Raw genomic sequence first — 18,781 nt, forward strand, 5'->3', positions numbered from 1 at the left:
AAGGATCATATACTCTTCAATTATTTTCCCATATTAAATTGATGGGTTATATCATACCAAACCTTCAGGGATGTTTGCAATGTCAAGATAAACCAACAAAGTAATCTTCTTGCTATATAGTATCCAGTTACTTCCAATGTCTAAACAGGAACCACTAGGGAAAATGATACAAATTGAGACAGTCTCACTATTTCAAAATAGCAAACTATTTTAATAAATGGCATTGTTCTCAGTAAATTTAGTTTTTTTTAGGATAGGTCTCTAGCACAGCAAACACGATGGTCACTGTAACCCTGCCAATGGCATGATGGATCTGATTAACTAAATACTCCTCCACCTCCATGCAGCCCTCTCTTTCAAGCACTCAGAGTTGAATTGTCTGTATTGGCAAGAAGAAAGATACTGACAAATAACAATAAATTCCATTAAACGTTCTCATCTCATAAAAGCTTAGTCACCCAAATTTCAGAAACCTTGCAACGCAGAAAGTGTAAGCAATTTGCATACTGAAATTATGATCTACATTTTATATACAATTAAAATTTAAGTTCTCTGAAAAACAGGCCACATCATCCTAGGGATCCACAGTCTTTGAATTCTGAGGTCTTTAGCATGCTGTAAACTTGGTGCCTCGTCTCTTCAGTGTGACGGATATTATCATAGGAGATAATGGTAATTATTCAATCTGATCCAAAGACCCAGCCATCTCCCAGAGAACTAATCATTAGAATGCAAATAGGTGTGTCCCACTTCACTGGTTTAGCGGTGAAAGACTGTTAACAGCTTTCTGACAAGAAAGAGAGGAGCTCCATGACTGGATGCCGTAACCTTCTGGATGCCAGGAGCACAAGGCCACCGGACCTGAGCTGCACATTCTGTCGCCAGCCTCTGGCTCTGATCCCTTCTGTGCAACGGCATTTACCAGTTAACTGATAGAAGCTGCTGAAGAAATTACTGAACAAAAAGGCTGATTTCAGATTCTGCTCGCTGCACCCAGCCAGCTCTCACTTAGACTAATTACTTAAATGATTTAAAAATGTATGAATATTCATGTGATCGTGCTTTGCAAAAATAAAGCACAGCTGAGACCATGCCATCAAGTCTTCCCTGCCTTCCCTGATTTGGAGCGAGTCCACGTGCAGATCTGAAACCTGAAATGGCTGCAGAGTGTCACATCACAGTGGAGCGGAGGAGAGAACAGCGGTCAGAGCCACCATTGCCCCATCACCACAGCCCCATGACGGTCAAGTGGCTGCAGCCTGAGCTTCTCCCTAACCCTTCCTTGCCCCTGTGGTGTGGGTTGACTGTATCTGTGATGTGGAAGTTGGACAAGGCAGGTGACTGGAGGGACAGCACACCTGAGATCGTCCAGGTTGGGCAGACGCTGGTCTGCCGTCTGAGGGTGGTGGGGTCAAGAGGCTCCAACACGGGGCCAGGACCCTTGGGGGCAGGAGGACCTGACCCCTTCTCACCATGTTGAAGGCTGCTGAGGCCATGGAGGTCAGCCTAGGAGACCTCGGGTCCACCTGGAGTCCAGCCCACCACTGTAGATGTCACAGAAACAGACACAGCCACCCATGAGCAGGCACTCCCGAGGCGAACCCCCGGCCTTGACTCAACCACGCCTCACCTCACAGCATGTGTGGGACTGACTTGGTGGATCAAAACCTGCTTTTATGGCAGCACGAGGCAGCAAACAGCTGAAAACCATAATCTACACGATCCATACGGCCTTCGCAGAAAACAGACATTTGTCAACAGAAACAAGTGGACGAGAAAAAGGTGATGCAATTCGGACAAGCCACAAGTTACGAGATGTTGACATTTCACAATTCTCTAGGATACGCAGCACACTGAAAACTTTCCATAAAAAGTGTGTGTGTGGGGAGGACAAAGAGAATTAAACAGGAAGGCAAGCATGACGTGCATGGTCCCGGCGTGGGAATGACAATGAAAAGTCGTAATCAGAAGAAATAATAAAACTACCAAATGCCTGAGGACACAAGACACGCTGGAGAACCTCATCAGCCACCTCGCCACCCTGGGCACGGCGAGGAGAGGCCCGTGGGCATCCGCACGAGGCAGCCCCACACGAAACCTCTCTCAATGGTCTCCTGGAACAGTCGCCCCAACAAGGACCATGAAACGCAACAATGCTTCTGGCCCTGGAAATACCAGGGGTCCAGAGTCTCATGGCTTACATCCCGGTGAAGCTCAAGACTTTAAACACAAGTGAATGCCTTCCTCATGGCCACATCTATGCCTTGTGTTTCCTTACACACATGGGAACAGTTCCGAACTTGGTCATCATAACTCAGAGAACCGCAAAACTGAGCAAACAGTGTTGGATGGAATTTCCAGGCTAACCCTAGAGTCACTTCTTGTTTTCAACTCCTGGGTAAAACTCTTTCCAGGGATGGTGGTTAAGAGTGCATGGCGCAGTGCGTATATGAGAGTCTTTCTTATTCTGGCACTTTGGGGTCCTTGGCCATTGTCCCTCACTGTGCTGAGACGAGAACTGGGTGGGCTGTTCTGACCCCACATCATATTCTGGGGTCAGCCTGTCTCACAGCTCCCTAAGGCTGACTGGTTTTCTAACCAGTTGGCTTCTTTCTGCTAAAAGCAGACTACAACATCGAAACTCTGGTGATTTCAGAGGCCCCGCTAACAGTGATGGGCTGTTCATCAGGTTCCTCTGTTCCTTCTCATTACCACACTGAAAAATACAACACACATTTTGGCTTTCCCTATTTTAGAACACAGTTAACAAACAATCTACGCAGGGGCTCCACTTTTAAAGTATTTTAGACTTAAAAAGTTCTGCTGAGATTCCGATGATAACAGGCTGTTAACAAAGTTTCCTACCCACCCCTCTCAGCTTTAGCATCAATAATAAGGAAGAGTTCTGTGAGGTTTTATTTCATGTGAGGTTCGTCAGCATTTTTAGCTAATATATTTAAAGCCAATAAATACATATTTCTAATATTGGCATTTATTATCTGGAGAAAACTGACTAAAATTTCTAAATCCCAAACAAACAAAAAAAGAGAAAGTGTTGCCATTTGGTTGTGATGTCCATTTCCCTTTAGACATTAACTCCCTGGCCTGACGCTCATCCTGTGCACGGGTCTGTTTACTTTGTTCACTTTTCCATCAAACACCACAAAGAACAAGATTTCGACTTTTACGCACTCTCCGATATGCTGCTCAGCTCTCCGTCACCATCGAACACAACACATGCGCCATCACCGTATCCCCACCCGGCCCACCTGGGGCAGGTGCGAGCAAGGCAGAGCACACTCACCTTCCGGCTCCCCGCAGAGGGTGCACTGCGACTCTGCAAACAGAGAAGAGACAGAGAGGCCGTTACTCCCAGGACATCCAGTTATACATTAGAGACTCATCGACAACAGCAGCACAACTGTGGCTTGAAAGATGATACAATTCTGCTGAACCGGAGTTACAGCATCTCAAAGACAACACCGGTTCTGACCTTGACCCAAGCTACTTTATTTTTAAAAAGCCACCACTGCAAATATTTCATGTATTACATCTTGTTAAGACAATTTCTCTTTGTCTCGTGCACACACACACATTCAGCATATTTTCATAACTGTATATGTCTCAACACGGACAAGTTACTTCGCTGAAATAAGACTACTTTAGCACTTAATTTTAATATCTAAACCTTTACTAATTACTGTTATATCTTCTTTCAGACACAAATAATCATGAGCAAAAGTGTAATATTATATTTCAGTAAAAACACTAAAACCTGAAAATATTGGCTGAGTTCTCAGTAACAGGCCCAGGACTTTGTGTGACGCCTCGAATAGAACAGATCGAGATGCTCAGGGATCACGGCATGTAATTATATCAGAAAATCGTAACACACACACACACACACACACACAAAGTGAATTGAACTGCAAATTACTCTAAGATATGGTTTCTGAGGGGCGAGGATTCAGACTTTGGGGCCAGTAGACCAAAGTCAGCCATTGTCCACTTTCCTGAGTGACTCTGGGCAACTGACTGAGACCTTCAGGTCTAATGTGGGGACAGTGACATCCCCCATGTGGGGACGGGGAGAGGTGAGTGAGCAGAACACAGCTTCCTTCCTCGCCAGCTGCAAAGAGGCAAGCACAAGCTTCTGTCTTTGGGGGCAGCAAAGGGTTCATAGAGGACATGCCATGTGGACTGAATCTTAACAGAAAAGTACGATTTCAACAGACAGAGACATGGGACAGGAACACCCCAAGTCAAAGGACGGCTTGAGTAGGGGCAGAGAGGCAGGCGACAAAGGCAGAGTCTGCTGGAGGACAGGCTGGTGAAGGCGATTCGGTCACAGCAGGCCAGGGACACACACGTCACAGCAGGCCAGGGACACACACGTCACAGCAGGCCAGGGACACACACGTCACAGCAGGCCAGGGACACACACGGAGGGCAGTTTGATCAGGGCATGGACACCGCAGAAGGAGTTGAGGGCTTTCTGTATAAAACTTAGGGGCCAGCAGTGGTCCATCCTTCTTCAGGAGAGTCATGGGGTGGCCTAGGATGGGCGGAGGGGGTGGGGACAGACCCAAGGCAGGGGACAGTGAGAAATCCAGGACCATCCTGCCCGACCTTGATCAGAAAATGTGTGGGGTGGGAGGGCAGATGGGTTCTGAGGGAAGTGCCAGAGAAAGTCAAATCGTTCTTCACACTGAAACTAACTCTCAACTCTGACTTCTGGGAGGTGGGACGATTCCTGTCAGGGATCATGGGTCCCTGGGCTGCTCCTTGCCCTGCATGGAGGTGGGTGGAGGGGGAGGGCCCCTGATGAGGTCACCGTCTCCAAGGCGCTGCCCCTTGTGGGGCCCAAGGGCAGGAACCACGATGTAGGCGCCTTCTGACATACACAGCTCTGAGCCCAGAGCTAAAGGACTCTGCATGACAAGATGGGGGGACCTGGAAGGCGGGGAGCCCAGAGTCTCAAAGGTGAGAGACAACAGCCAGGCACACAGGGGGTTTTGCTCATTTCTGACACCACCTATGTGCAAAGTCTGCAAACACAGTCACGCCTCGTGGGAGTGGAGTCCAGGGGGTCGGGGCGTGGGTGGCGGCATAGGCTGGAGGCCATCCATCTGGGCACCTGTCTTAGCTGCAGCCGGCCCTCAGGGGCAGAGAGAACCAGGAGCACACACGCCACCCCCTCCTGAGGATCTGCAGACAATGGAAAGAGGGGTGCAGACGGCGGCTCAGCCTCCCGTGAACCTCGAAGGCCGGCTCCCTGCCCTGATCTGCATGCAGAAGGCACAGCGCCATCTCCGTGCTCCCACAGACCTGTGGGGGCAGAGGCAGCGGAGAACAGCGCGTGATACCCGACTGACGCAGACCTATCCCCAGGGAGGAAAGAGCCGCGGACCACAGACGACACACAGGAGGGGCCTTGCTGGGTGCAGGACGGGGAAGCTGAGACCAGCAGACAGCGCCGTGCACCCGCCTGGCCACCAGACTTTCCCACCAAAAATCTGAAAGAGACTCTTCGTTTTCCTAGGAAGGGCTGCCGGCCAGAGGCTCCCAGGAAAGAAGCCACGGTCGGAAAAACAAAAATTGATTTAAAGAAGAGCGCTCATTCCCGGAAACGACCTTCCTGGAATCTCTGCATTGTGTCGAGCACTGTGTGCGATGTTTGCATAAACACTGATGCTCAGACCCCTCACCGAGCTAACACGTCACTTAAAACTCCTGCTCGTGCGACGACCTCAGTTATCCTCCCAGGACCGTCCTGGGTCGTGTGAATGCAAACACGTGAATGACACCATTCCTTGGCTTAGAAAACCCGCAGAGAGGCTGGCGGCCTCTGGAAGAGGAGCTCGTGGTTAAACATGAGGACGGCTGGATCGAAGGGCTGCTCAATGAAGAAGCAGCACAGACTCGGAAAGGAGAACAGCCGGCAAACTGTGAGTTTCACAGCACGTGTGATGGTGCCGGGCGGAGGAATGTCACCCGGTTTTCTCTGTAGGGGACGGGCTGGCGCGTCCCAAGGAGGGGGACACGGGCACAAAGGCCCAAATCACGAGGCACTGGATGCGGGAAGCAGCAGGAGAGGCCAGGAGCCGGAGGGAGCAGGACATCGAGGTTCACGCGATGGTGAGGGATGGGCCGCAGGCGAGCGGGGCCTGGGGCGTGGGTCATGGAGGGGCTCTGGGGCTCATTTCTCCTGAAAGGTAAGGGGCCATCAGCGTATGTCGGTAATCCAGGAGATGCTGCCACAGTCCTTCTTTCCAGGAGCTTCTCTTGCCACAGGGAGGGTCAGGCAAAAAGAGTCACTGGTCCCCACGACAAAGCTGTCAGCGTGGACAGGGAGGAGGGAGCAGACCTGAGAGGAGAACAGCGTGGTCTTGGGACGGAGGAAGGCAGGTCCTGAGTGAGAGGGTAGATGCTGATGCCGACGATGACGATGACGCCATGAAATCCGCAATATCGGGTGGCGTCTAGCAGTGAAGCCCTTTCCTCCAGCCCTGTTCTGGGCTCACGTGAGCCTGAGAGTCTGGAGCAGAAGCTGGGCAGCTGATGGCGCTTCACTTCACTCATGATTTACTACAAGTGACTAGTTCACACAGAGCGTCAGGCTTACTGCCCCGGAGGGAAGACGCTGCCGTTCACTCAAGGTTTCCACGCTGGCTGGCAGTGGCCTTGGGGACGCCCGGCCGTTGGAAGGCAGTGAACCTCTCAGCCTTGGTTTCCCATCGAATCCTCACCTCAAAGGGGGAGTTGAGCCATTGCTGGTAATAAGTGGAATTAAGCGTATTTAACTCTCACAGGGCCTGGCGCTAGGCTGGGCTCAGTCAATGACAGTTCTGGTCCCCAGGAGTTTCTAAGGCAGGAGAAGTCGGCTGGGTCCCCGGCCTTCCTCACATCCTGGAGTTCATTACAAGGAAAGGTGCGCTTCCCGTGGGATGCGGCGTGACAACATCCGATCTACGCTATCGTGTTCTTCCCCGAGGAACATCCATTAAAGAAACAGTCACAATGTAGAAGGGAATTAAACTTGATACACTGTGGATTCATCATCATTAGTGCAGAGTCTCATTTAGATTAGGAGAAGACTACACTAATTTATGCTAATTGACACAAGGTAGAGAAATCTTCCTGATGACTTCGTGTACATGCGATCCCTACCTGCACCAGACGCAGCCCCGCGAGAATCAGCTTGTTCGCCAAGCTCTGAAACACGGAGGGTGAGAGCCCGCCTGCTTTCTCGCTGGCATGGGGCGTGCATCCTGTTTTAGTCTCCCAGAAAAGAGGGAACTGTGGCATCTCCGGTGTGAATCCATGAAGTATTCTGTCTACGGACGTTACTCTAAATTTATGCATATATTTTTAGAGCAGCGGCTTTCAGCCTGTAAGTGAAGCAATGCACACACACGGAGTCTCTCTCTCATCTTCTCTCCTACTTGAGCATAATGATGTCCCCTCCCTCCAGCCTATGTGACCCACTGGGTGTGGGGTGAAGTTGATGCAGGTGAAGGAGATGCCGAGGCCGCTGGGGCAGCCTCCAGGGAGCCCCGGGAGCAAACAGCTGACTTGCACACAGAAGCTCCAGCAGCCAAGCTCAGGTGACACAGACACAGACCGTGCTAACGCTGCCAGACCTCCTGGCAAGGCCCATTTCAAGATCACTGAGAACAGGACATCACTTTCCTCAAGGCAAAAAGCATCAATGTTCATTCTGCAGAGCAGAGACGGGCTCGCTCGGCCAGGACGGGCACTGAGGGTGAGAGGCACGTGCTGTGGGCTGGGCAGAGAAGGGGGCAGCAGGGGAGGCCGGGAGCTGGGGGGCTGGCAGAGGAGACTGGGCTCAGAAGGCTGGCGTTGGGCTGCTGTGCCAAGTGCATTAATTTGCCACTTCCCACATCCTCCTCTGCCTCCCTCCAGCGGGGCAGCGACTAATCGGGGCGAGAGAACACCGCTTATGCCCTTCCTCTCCTGAGTCTCAAAGCAAGCTGCAGGATGCTTCCTTGTACTCATCGCTGAGAAATGCTCCACATTAAGAGCCACTGGAGGCAAAACATCAAGACAGCTTTTGAATGGGAGGTGGAGAGCTGGTCAGACCTGCCGGAAACCACAGGACCAAGGCACCACTGCAACTGTCAGCACATCTCAGCCAAGTGAAGAACATGAAAATACGACTCTCTGCAAAGAGCCTGTGAGCAGGCGCTCCCTCATCCAAGCACTGGAGGCCATATAACACGACTGGATGACGCGATGACTATGTGACAATACATGACGTGAGACAACATGACTGCACAACAACACATGACACGTGACTGCATGAAAACACATGACATGTGATGACACGTCTCCATGACAATATGTGGCCACATGACAACACATGACACATGTCTGCATGGAAACACATGACCACACATGACATGTGACTTCATGAAAACACATGGCACGCAACCACATGACAACACGTGGCATGTGACTGCATGAAAACACATGATGTGTGACTTCATGAAAACACATGGCATGCGACCACATGACAACACATGACATGTGACTGCACAAAACGCATGACACATGACTGCACAACATACAACACATCACTACACATGACAGGTGACTTCATGAAAACACATGGCATGTGACGGCAAGAAAACACATGGCACATGACTGCATGAAAACACATGACATGTGACTGCGTGAAAACACATGACATGTGATGACATGTCTGCATGACAACACCTGACATGTGACAGCAAGAAAACCATGACACATGACTGCATGACAACTCATGACACGTGACTGCATGAAAACGCATGACACCTGGCATATGATGACACATCTGCACAACAAATGACATGTGACTGCATGACAATACATGACATGTGACAACACACCTGCATGACAACTCATGACATGTGACTGCATGACAACACATGGCATGAGACAATGAATCTGCATTATGACACGTGACAAGGCATCTGCATAAGACATGACATGTGACAACATGACTCTATGGCAATATAATGCATGTGACAACACAACCACATGACAAAACATGACAACACGACTGCATGACAAAACATGACGTGACCTGACAGCATAACACATGGCAGTATAACAAGACAGGTGACAACATGAGTACACGACATCATACAACATGTGACAACATGACTGTATGGCAAGTGGCATGATTATATGGTCATACATGACATATGACAACATGAAAAACATGACATGACAAAATGGCTGCAATGACAATAGATGACATGTGACAATATGACAGCACAGCTATAGGACAACACGGTTATTTGAAAGTCACTTTATGATAACATGACTATATGATATCATGGATAATATGACTACATTATAACATGGCAATGGCCATATGACAACATGACTACTTAAAATATGACTATAGGACAGCACAACTACATGACAATACAGGACACATCACAGCGTGAGTATACGAAGACATGACTGCATCAGAACATCACTTGATATAATAGCTCAAGTAACCTGACTGTTCAGCAACTGAGGAATGCTTAAATAAATCATCATTTGTTGATACTATGAAATCTTATGTGGTAAAATGGAAAAATCTCAATCGTTTGAAAATAAAGAGAAAGAGAAAAGGTAGAACATTGCATCTCATTTCCACTTTGGAAAGTGTATTCTTTAATATTTATTCAATAAATATTTATAGGGATCCTATTGTGTGCCAGGCACTATGCTGGAAGATATGCACTGATAATACTATATTATGACATACTGGTGCTGTGTATTTATGAATGCATAGAAAGCCTGGAATGATGAACTGTAGATTTCTATCAGAAGTTATTTCTAAGGAAGGAAGTGTGATAACAGGAGTGGTTGCTGTACGGGTTAGGTAGGGAGAGAAGAATGAGAGTGAAACTCTCAGTGGACATATGCTAATTTCCAATCTGAAAAACATTAACAAATGCAAATAGCTTAAGTATAAAAGAAAAAATATTCCTGGCACAAAGTCAGTCCTTAAATATTACCTGTTAACATTACCATCATCTGAGCTTGTCTTTGTTCCAATTTCAAAATAAACAGGACACAATTTTACCATCCAGGGAGACTAATAGATTCTACACCTACAATTGTTTCAAAAGTAAATGAGACAATCATGTAAATGCCTTATCCCCAAACCTAGCACGCTGATCAGTCACCAGATGTTAGCAATTTAAAAAGAATTCTCACTGACTATTAGTTTATAAAGGTAAGAATCATCTCACATCGGCAGACACTAATGAGAAGAACCAGTCAACACAGTAAGCACTATGACAGAGAGAGATGAAGTGTGTTCTAGACGCCCGTGCAGCCCCTGGTGAAGCTGGCTCCTAGGGGGTCAGCAAGAGTGACCCAGGCTTTGAAGAAGGGTTAGGAGTTGTCCAGATAGGGAATGGCCTTTTTGGGAAAGGAATTAACTTAAATGTCTGGGGAAGAAATTATGCAAGTTTTGTTTCTAACCGTTTTCAAAATAATTCCATCAAGCAGATTGTTACGTGCAATCTCTTTCTTACCTGTCAATCTACATGTCAGAAATACACAATAGCAGGAAAGGGTAGAGTGTTGTATTTAGGTTCTTCAATAGTTAAGAAGCACATGGAGAAACCACATCGGAAACTAACCAGCTGGGAAACGTGCTGACTGCAAGCGTGCTCCACTGTTCATTGACAGAGAGAGTAGGACAGGGCATTCAATCAAATAATTGCATGCCAACAGAATTCTAATGAGTTTGTTTTAATAAAATTAAAAAATGTGAAGACAAACCCAGAAATCAATAGCTTTAATAAAGCAATGAGGCATAGGGAATCGAAATAAAATCCATGGACGAATAGATGAGACGATGTTGTCTTCTCTTGTCTGGAAGCTGCGGTTTGCTGGTCATGGGCACCACCTCAGGATCCATAATAACATATACGATTGAATTTTCATGATCAGTGCTGATGGACGGACGCTCAAACGTCTTGGAGAATCCTTTTCTTACTCCCTTCCTTCAACAAGTACTGGTAGAAATCTGCCATGTCCCCAGCATCTTCTATGTGCTGGGGACACAGCTGTGATCAAAACAGAAACACATCTCTGAGCTCCAGAGACCTTTCCACGTCTGTGGTCGGAGCAAGCACACAGTGTGAACGAAGCGTCTGAGCTGATCCGGAGTCACGTTACCTGCGAATTTACATCTCTTCTCCTCCCCTTCCCAGCTGTCAAATCCCAAAATGTCATATTTGACTTTGGAATGTTTCTGGGGAGCTGATCTACCTTCAGAGTAAGCTTGACTTAAGAAAGTTAAATAATTTATTGGAATCTCTGAGGGAAGACAGGGTCCCGTTATTATTCAACCCAAATATGTGCTCACTTGCCAGGCAGAAGTGCGCCTGGGACTAAAAGTTAGCCAAAAGGTAAATGGCTCACCAGTGAATAATAAATAGGTTACTCTATTTTATGCCATTTCTATCTATGAAATTCAATGCTGCTTACGACTCCAATCTTATTAACTCTCATGACAACTGTGTGTAAATAACCAGCATTATTATTTCTTTCATTTAGTCAGGGAAAGAGATGCCCAAGGACATGAAGTCCTTGCCTGTGGTCAGCCATATAGGAAGTTAATGATCAGGACCAGAAACTGATTTCTGGGTGTGCCCAACTGCTCCCAAGATGCCTTCATGAAACCCAAGAATTCTGAACTTATGGTGTTCTTGCCGCGTCCTTTCGCACCATCAATAAAATAAGCAAGGACACAGCAGTCTTTCCCATTAAATCAACCATTCTCACAGAAACAGCATGAAGGAAGCTTGTGTTAAACTTAATTTCTGGTTTGCCAAGGCTCTGCCCCAGTTCAGTCTCTTCCATGTCACAAGGCAACATTACGGACCTCGCTCCTAAAAAGATGATATCCCTAGGGTCCTGTTCTCAGTCCATTGCTTATCTCACTTTTCATGGCCTCCTTGGGTGATCTCACTCAATTTCATGGCTTTAATTACCAGCCATTTATGCCGCTGACATTCCCCAAGCTCAGATTCATAGACCTGTTGATGCTATAGGGTCCACTGACACCTGAGATCCATCATGCTGGCAAAGAAACCATTTCGCACAGTCTCCTGTATTTGAAGATCTCCTGTGCCTGGCTTTCTCCCTGTCTTCAACCACGTCCTCTGCTTTCACTCCTGACCACTTACAGTCCCTCTTTTCCATGCACAGCACCACTTCCCTTGTTCTTTGAGTTCTCGTTCTTGCCCAGGACAGCGCAGCCTCCTAATGTACCATTCCTGAAGATCTTCCAAGAGGTCCTTGCAATGCACTGAATGTTTGTGTCCCACCAAAACTAATACGTTGAAATCCTAATCTCCAATGTTATTTCACTCAGCATAATGTCTTCAAGGTTCATCCATGTTGTAGCATGCATCAGAATTTCCTTCCTTTTTAAGGTTGCATAATATTCCATTGTAGGCATATACTGCATTTTCTTTATCATTCATCTATGGACACTTGAGTGGCTCCACCTTTTAGTTATCATAAGTAACATTGTAATCAACATGGGTGTACAAGTATCTGTTAGAGTCCCTGCTTTCATTTCTTTTGGATATAGACTCAGAAGTGGGATTGCTAGGTCATATGTGCTATGGACTGAATGTTTGTGCACTCCCCCAAATTCATATGTAGAAATCAATCCCCAACATGATGGTGATAGGAAGTGGGACATTTGGGAGGTGATTAGGTCTTGGGGATGGAGCCCACATGACAGGGTTAATGCCTTAAAAAAGAGACCCTAGGGGGGCTCGTGTCCATCTTTCTGCCATGTGAGGACACAATGAGAAGGTGGCCACCTGCAACCTGAAAAAGGGGCCCTCACCAGGAACCGACCATGAGAGCATCCTGATCTCAGACTTCCAGCCTCCAGAACTGAGAAAATTAATGTCTGTTGTTTATAAGCCACTCGGTCTCTGGCACTTTGTTATAGCGGCCTGAGCTGACTAAGACAGTCCTCAACATTGCCACTGACGTGAGCCAGCAAAAGCATATATGACTACGTCACAGATATGACAACACGTTAGTGACTTCCCTAGCCTGACAATGCCATACTATCCATTCAGTTGCTCAAACCCAATCTCAAAGAGTCATCCAAATCATATCAGTTAAATCTTCAAAGTGTGAAGACAGATGGACTGGTTTTTTGTTTTGTTTTGTATAGACCTTATTTTTAAGAGCAGTTTTAGATTCACAGCCAAACTGGGAGAAGGTACAGAGATTTTCAATATACCCCCTGCCCCCACACATGCACAACTTCCCCCGTTATCAACATCCCCTACCAGATGGTCCATTAGTTACAACTGATGAACCTACGTTGACACATCATAACCACACAAAATCCCTAATTTACATTAGAGTGCACTCTGCATTGTACATTCTATGGGTTTGGACAAACGGATAATGCCATTTATCCACCATTAGAGTATCACAGAGTAATTTCAGTGCCCTGAAAATCTGGGTGCACCAGTTTTCACTCAGTCTGGATGGTATGTTTGGGAATTCCAGTAGTCCACATCTTAAGTCCTCACCATCTCATCTCTATCCACATAGTTGATCAAGGCTAAAATATACAAGGAGTTTTTGATTATTTTCTTTCCCATACCTCCTGAATTCAATTAATCAGCTGGTCATCTCAAACTGTAGCTCCAAAATCTACCATGAATCCATTCACTGCCCTCCATCTCCACTGCCAACCCCTTGCACATCACCTCCACTGCTATCAGAGCCCCCTGGCTGCTCCTAGTTTCCACTCCAGCATCCAACGTGGCAACTTTGAAGCATAAATCAGACCATGCCACGCCCCCTCTTAAGCCCTCTTGGGGCTTCCCATCACATTTAGGAGTAAAAGCCAAAGTCCTGAATGATGCCCACAGCGCTCTGTGCCCTCAGACCCAAGCTCCTCCTGATCTCAGCACTTGTCACTCCTACATGAGCTAAGGGACAGGACTTGCATCTTCTCTTCCCCTCCAGAATATTCTTCCTCTAAATCTTAACATGGGGCACCTTTCTCTGCAATGAGAAATTCATCCTGAACAAACCCCTTCCTTGCCAGTCTCTGTCTCATCACCCTATTTCATGTGCAGCCTAAATCTCATGACTGATTTATCTGTGCATTTGATTAAAGGTTTGTCACTCATCTCTTCCCCATCCAACAGAACACAAACATAACGAGAGCCTAGATCTTGTTGCGTGTGTTCCCCCCTCTATCACCAGATTTGAAACAGTTCCTGGCACAGAAGAGATACTCAATGAACATGTGTCAAATAAATCCAGAATGCTCAAGATTCTTATCACCATAAGGAGTTTCATCACCCAAATGCACAAAATGTACATAATTGTAAATACCAGGATCCATCAGCTGGCAGTAAATGCAGTGTGTTTCTCAGTATCTCAGCCAGGCAGGACACGAGTACCTGCTATGTCCCATATTAGAGGAATGCATCGGACACTGGATGAAGTCAAGTGAGAGAACAGGGGAATGTTGGAAAAGAGATTTGGAAATGGACCAGCTGCCAGGTGCAATCACAGATAGGACTGAGGTGGGTCATTTGAGAGACCACACAACCTGGTCTACATCTGAAAGCCTAGGAAGCCAGATGTGCCACAGTGGTCACGCTGTCACCTCTGCCCTCCTTAATGCCTTGTACTCACATCCCTCTTGATGACCAGCCTCACAGGACACACTCCTGATGGACCAGCTCCCACAGTGCCCAGGCAGAACCAGTTACTACTTTTCCCTTTGGGTCAGGAGGTTCTTTACATTTTAACCTGTGGTATAGTTGGGCGTGTCCCCTATAGTTTGGGGGTGTCCTGAGGCCAAGGCTGGGCCTTTCCTGGCACTTGTGCCCAGGTAGTTTTTAGCATCAGCATAGTCTTTGAAAATGAAGACTCCACTTCACTCCAAAGAGGAAATCTCTGCAAGATTTACATTGTACCATAATTAGTTCCTATCACCAATCTAATTTTGTAATGTTGACTCTCCTTATGTATTTTGTGCCATACCAACTACATTCGCCTGAATATTTAGTCATTCACTGGACTAATATTTCCATAGGGATCCAATTGTAGAAATATATATACATATGTAAGTATATATGCACATGTATGACACATATATTATGTATAAATACAAAATATATAAATAAACATATATAATTACATACATGCTTCTACTACCTATATGCCTTACACACACACACTGGCACAAAGATAGAGATGGACACGCAGACACAGAAGTGTGTATGTGTGTTTAGTGTGTGTCCTTCCGTTGGAGAATGGCATGTTCATAGGTGCTCATAAACTCTTATTAATGTTTTTAAAAATAGGTGTTGAGTCATATTCCATACCTATTTCTGATAATCACACCCAGAAAATAAATATTAGCCTCAGGCGACCTGACCTAACTTAGTATTATCAAAATAAAGGACATTTGTACGAAATGCAAAAGGTAGGGAACAGTCTGCAGGATGCGACAACGCAGGCAGAGCTAGGACACGTGCCTCATCATGAGCCCCATAGGCAATGACAGGTCCAAGATTGCTCCAGGGTCGTTTTCAATTCCCTAAGCCATAAATATTTCCACTAGAACCTTTTGTATCAAATATCCTTTCCCTGACATCAGTGTGTCCTTAGTTTGTTCCAAAAGTGTCAGCAAAATATCACTTATTTTTAAGCCTCTCTCTTTGTTCCTGGCAAGGTATCCATTTATTAAAGTAGGATTCACAAGAGTTGATAAGCGAGGCGGTGTTCAGCACCACGGACAGAGGCTGCTCTTTATTTGTCAAGTCTGGGCTCATTACTCACACGGCTGTAGAGAAAGAACTCCACTGCTCAAGCTAACGCAGTATTCACTAGGTGGTGGCTGTCAAACTTTAATTTTACTTGAATTTGTATTTTCTACTTTTTGGCCTATCATAACCTAGTTTTTTCCCATTTCTGTCACTTGTAGGCAGTGCATAAATTTGAAAGGCAGTTAAACCTACCTGAAAAAGTATATAGGATCTTTAGAAATGTTTTTAAATTTACCTTGAATTCATTTTTCAAAGAGAATGTCTTATGGTAGTTTATATAATATTACTCTAAATTGGAGCCAACCATAGCTACAATGGAAGCCTTGTCTCCAATTCTGAGAACCTGGAAATGATTGAAAGTATAGGCTCCTAAAGCCACATTTAATTTTGCACCCTGATGAAGAAAAGCCTGAGCGATCCCCAAATTCAGAGGATCTGCATGGTTCCCTCAGTGAAAGGGGCTGAGGAGAAACAGGGCCAAGAAGTTCACTGATCCTTCAGCAGCCACAGACAAGAAATGTCAGAGGAAGGATGAGGGGTGAAAATTTGAAAACCAGTTAATGTATCTGAAAGCACCATCATGTCAACTTTTAATTTCCCTGAATATAACTGTGATTAGAGGAGAATTATTCATATATTTCTAGATTTGACTGAAAGTTTCTAGAACTCTCCCATTTTTAGGTTAGTTTCTCTCCTTAATTTCTTAATTTTATTTGGGCCAATTATCCACATCCTGAACATTTAAAGTGACCAAACGTTATGGCGTGATTACAAAGTGTTTAGAAGACACATATAGGAATCCTGTTCATAACAAATTAAAGACATTTAGGAAGCCAAGTGTGTTCATTTGAACTGAAAGGTGGTCATTGACAATACATACATAACAGGAAGAATTTTCAACATAAAATTTCAATTTGGAAGTTAAAAGTGTCATTACTCCCCTGCTCTGATCCTGCAATATGTCCATGTCCTAAATGTTAGAGCCTTCACCTCTCAGCAAGGAATAGAGGTACCTCTTCCTACCCCCCCTAGGTTACACCAGAGCCACACCAGACCACTCAGTGCTCTCACATCAAGCCAGGCTCTTTGGTCCCCTGGGTCTTTGCACATGCAATTGTGCATGAAGTAGGTCCTCCTGCTGTTCTTTGTGTGGCAAATGGCGACTCATTCTTTTTTTTAGTGATTTTTTAAATAACAGCTCTATTCAGATATCATTCATATACCATATAATCCACCCATTTAAAGTGTACAATAAAATGGTTTCAGTATGTTCAGACTTGTGCAACCATCATCACAATGAACTTTAGAATAATTTCATCCCGAATTCTTTAGCAGTGAAACTCCCGTCCCTCATGTCCCGAAACCCTGGCAATCACTAATCTAATTTCTGTATTTGCCTATTCTGCACATTTCACATAAATGGAATCCCATAATATGCGGTTATAATATGTGACTTCACTTAGCAAAATGTTTTTAAGGTCCATCCAGGTTGTAGCATGTGTCAGTGCATCCTTCCTTTTGATTGTCAAATAATATTCCATTTTATGGATAGACCACAATTCATTTACCCATTCCTCGGTTGTTGGTTACCCAGGTTTCTTGCACTGTGGCTATTAGGAACAATGCCTCTATAAACATTCCTGTACAAGTCTTTGAATGGACATATGTTTCATTTCGCTTGGATATACACCAAGGAATGGAATTTCTGATCATATGGTAACTCTGTTTAACATTTTGAGGAAATACCAAACTGTTTTACAAAATGGCTGCACCCTTTCCATTCCCACAGTAGTACATGAGGGTTCCAATTTCTCCACAATCTTCCCAACACTTATTGTCCTTCTCTTTGATGACAGCCATCCTAATGGATGTGAGTGGTGTCTCACTGTGGTTTTGATTTGCATTTCTCTGATGTCTAGTGATGTTGAGCATCTTTTCATGTGCTTATTGGCTATTTGTATGTCTTGTTTGGAGAAACATCTATTCAAGTGCATTGTTCATTCTTTTATTGGCTTATTTGTTTTTTTTAATGACGAGTTGTAGGAGTTCTTTGTAATTTCTAGATACAAGCCTTTATTGCATATATGATTTGTAAAAATTTTCCCTATTCTGTAAGTTTTCTTTTCAGTTTCTTGATGGTAAACTCTGAAACACAAATATTTTTAATTTCAATGAAATTCAATTGGTATTTTTTCCCCTTGTCACTTGTGCTTTTGGTGAAGAAACCATTACTTAATCTAAGATCATGAAGATTTATGCTTATGTTATTTGATAATTTTAGCCCTTACATTTAAGTCTTTGATCCATTTTGAGTGAATTTTTTGTATACGGTATGAGGTATGGGACCAATTTCATTCTTTTGCATTTGGATATTCAGTTGTTCAAGCACTGTCTGTTGAAATCCTATTCATTCTTTAAGATTTATTTTAAATATCAACCCTTTTAGAAAGTCAGCTCTAATTGCTCCATAATGATTTAATTAGTAATTAGTTAAGAGGCCCCTCCTCTATTTTTTCATAGAATCTCTTGTTTTTCTTTCTTCTCTCCAAAGCCCCCCAGTACATAGCTGTATATTCTAGTTGTGGTTCCTTCTAGTTCTGCTATGTGGGATGCTGCCTCAGCATGGCTTAATGAGCAGTGCTAGGTGCACGGCCGGGATCCAAACCAGCGAAACCTGGGCCACCGAAGCAGAGTGAGGAAACTTAATCACTTGGCCATGGGGCTGGCCCCATAGCATCTCTTTTATAATACTTTAATTTTATTATAATTTTTTGTCTTCCCCCCTCAGGAGATTATATTTCTATATACCTACAGCCTTGGTAAACATGCTCAGTAAATATGGCACGATTTTGAGTAAAAATGGCTTAAATGCATCATTTATTCTACATTTATTTAAGCACCTATCTAGTGTGTCCAACACTGGGCTAGGA

The 18,781-nt window shown here is 45.1% G+C and overlaps 1 protein-coding gene across 5 annotated transcripts in view; it reads right to left on the bottom strand.

Annotated features, from left to right (window-relative positions):
• The window catches only part of DLGAP2 (DLG associated protein 2), an 823,888-nt gene that overhangs the window by 352,390 nt on the left and 452,717 nt on the right, over positions 1-18,781 (bottom strand). For all 5 annotated transcript variants that reach the window (XM_070499944.1, XM_044760599.2, XM_044760596.2 and 2 more), the window contains exon 4: positions 3,305-3,337. In XM_070499944.1, the coding sequence (XP_070356045.1) occupies positions 3,305-3,337 (33 nt within the window). The remainder of the gene's footprint in view (positions 1-3,304; positions 3,338-18,781) is intronic.

The sequence above is a fragment of the Equus asinus genome, chromosome 27 (assembly GCF_041296235.1).
Source record: "Equus asinus isolate D_3611 breed Donkey chromosome 27, EquAss-T2T_v2, whole genome shotgun sequence".
Lineage (NCBI taxonomy): Eukaryota > Metazoa > Chordata > Mammalia > Perissodactyla > Equidae > Equus > Equus asinus.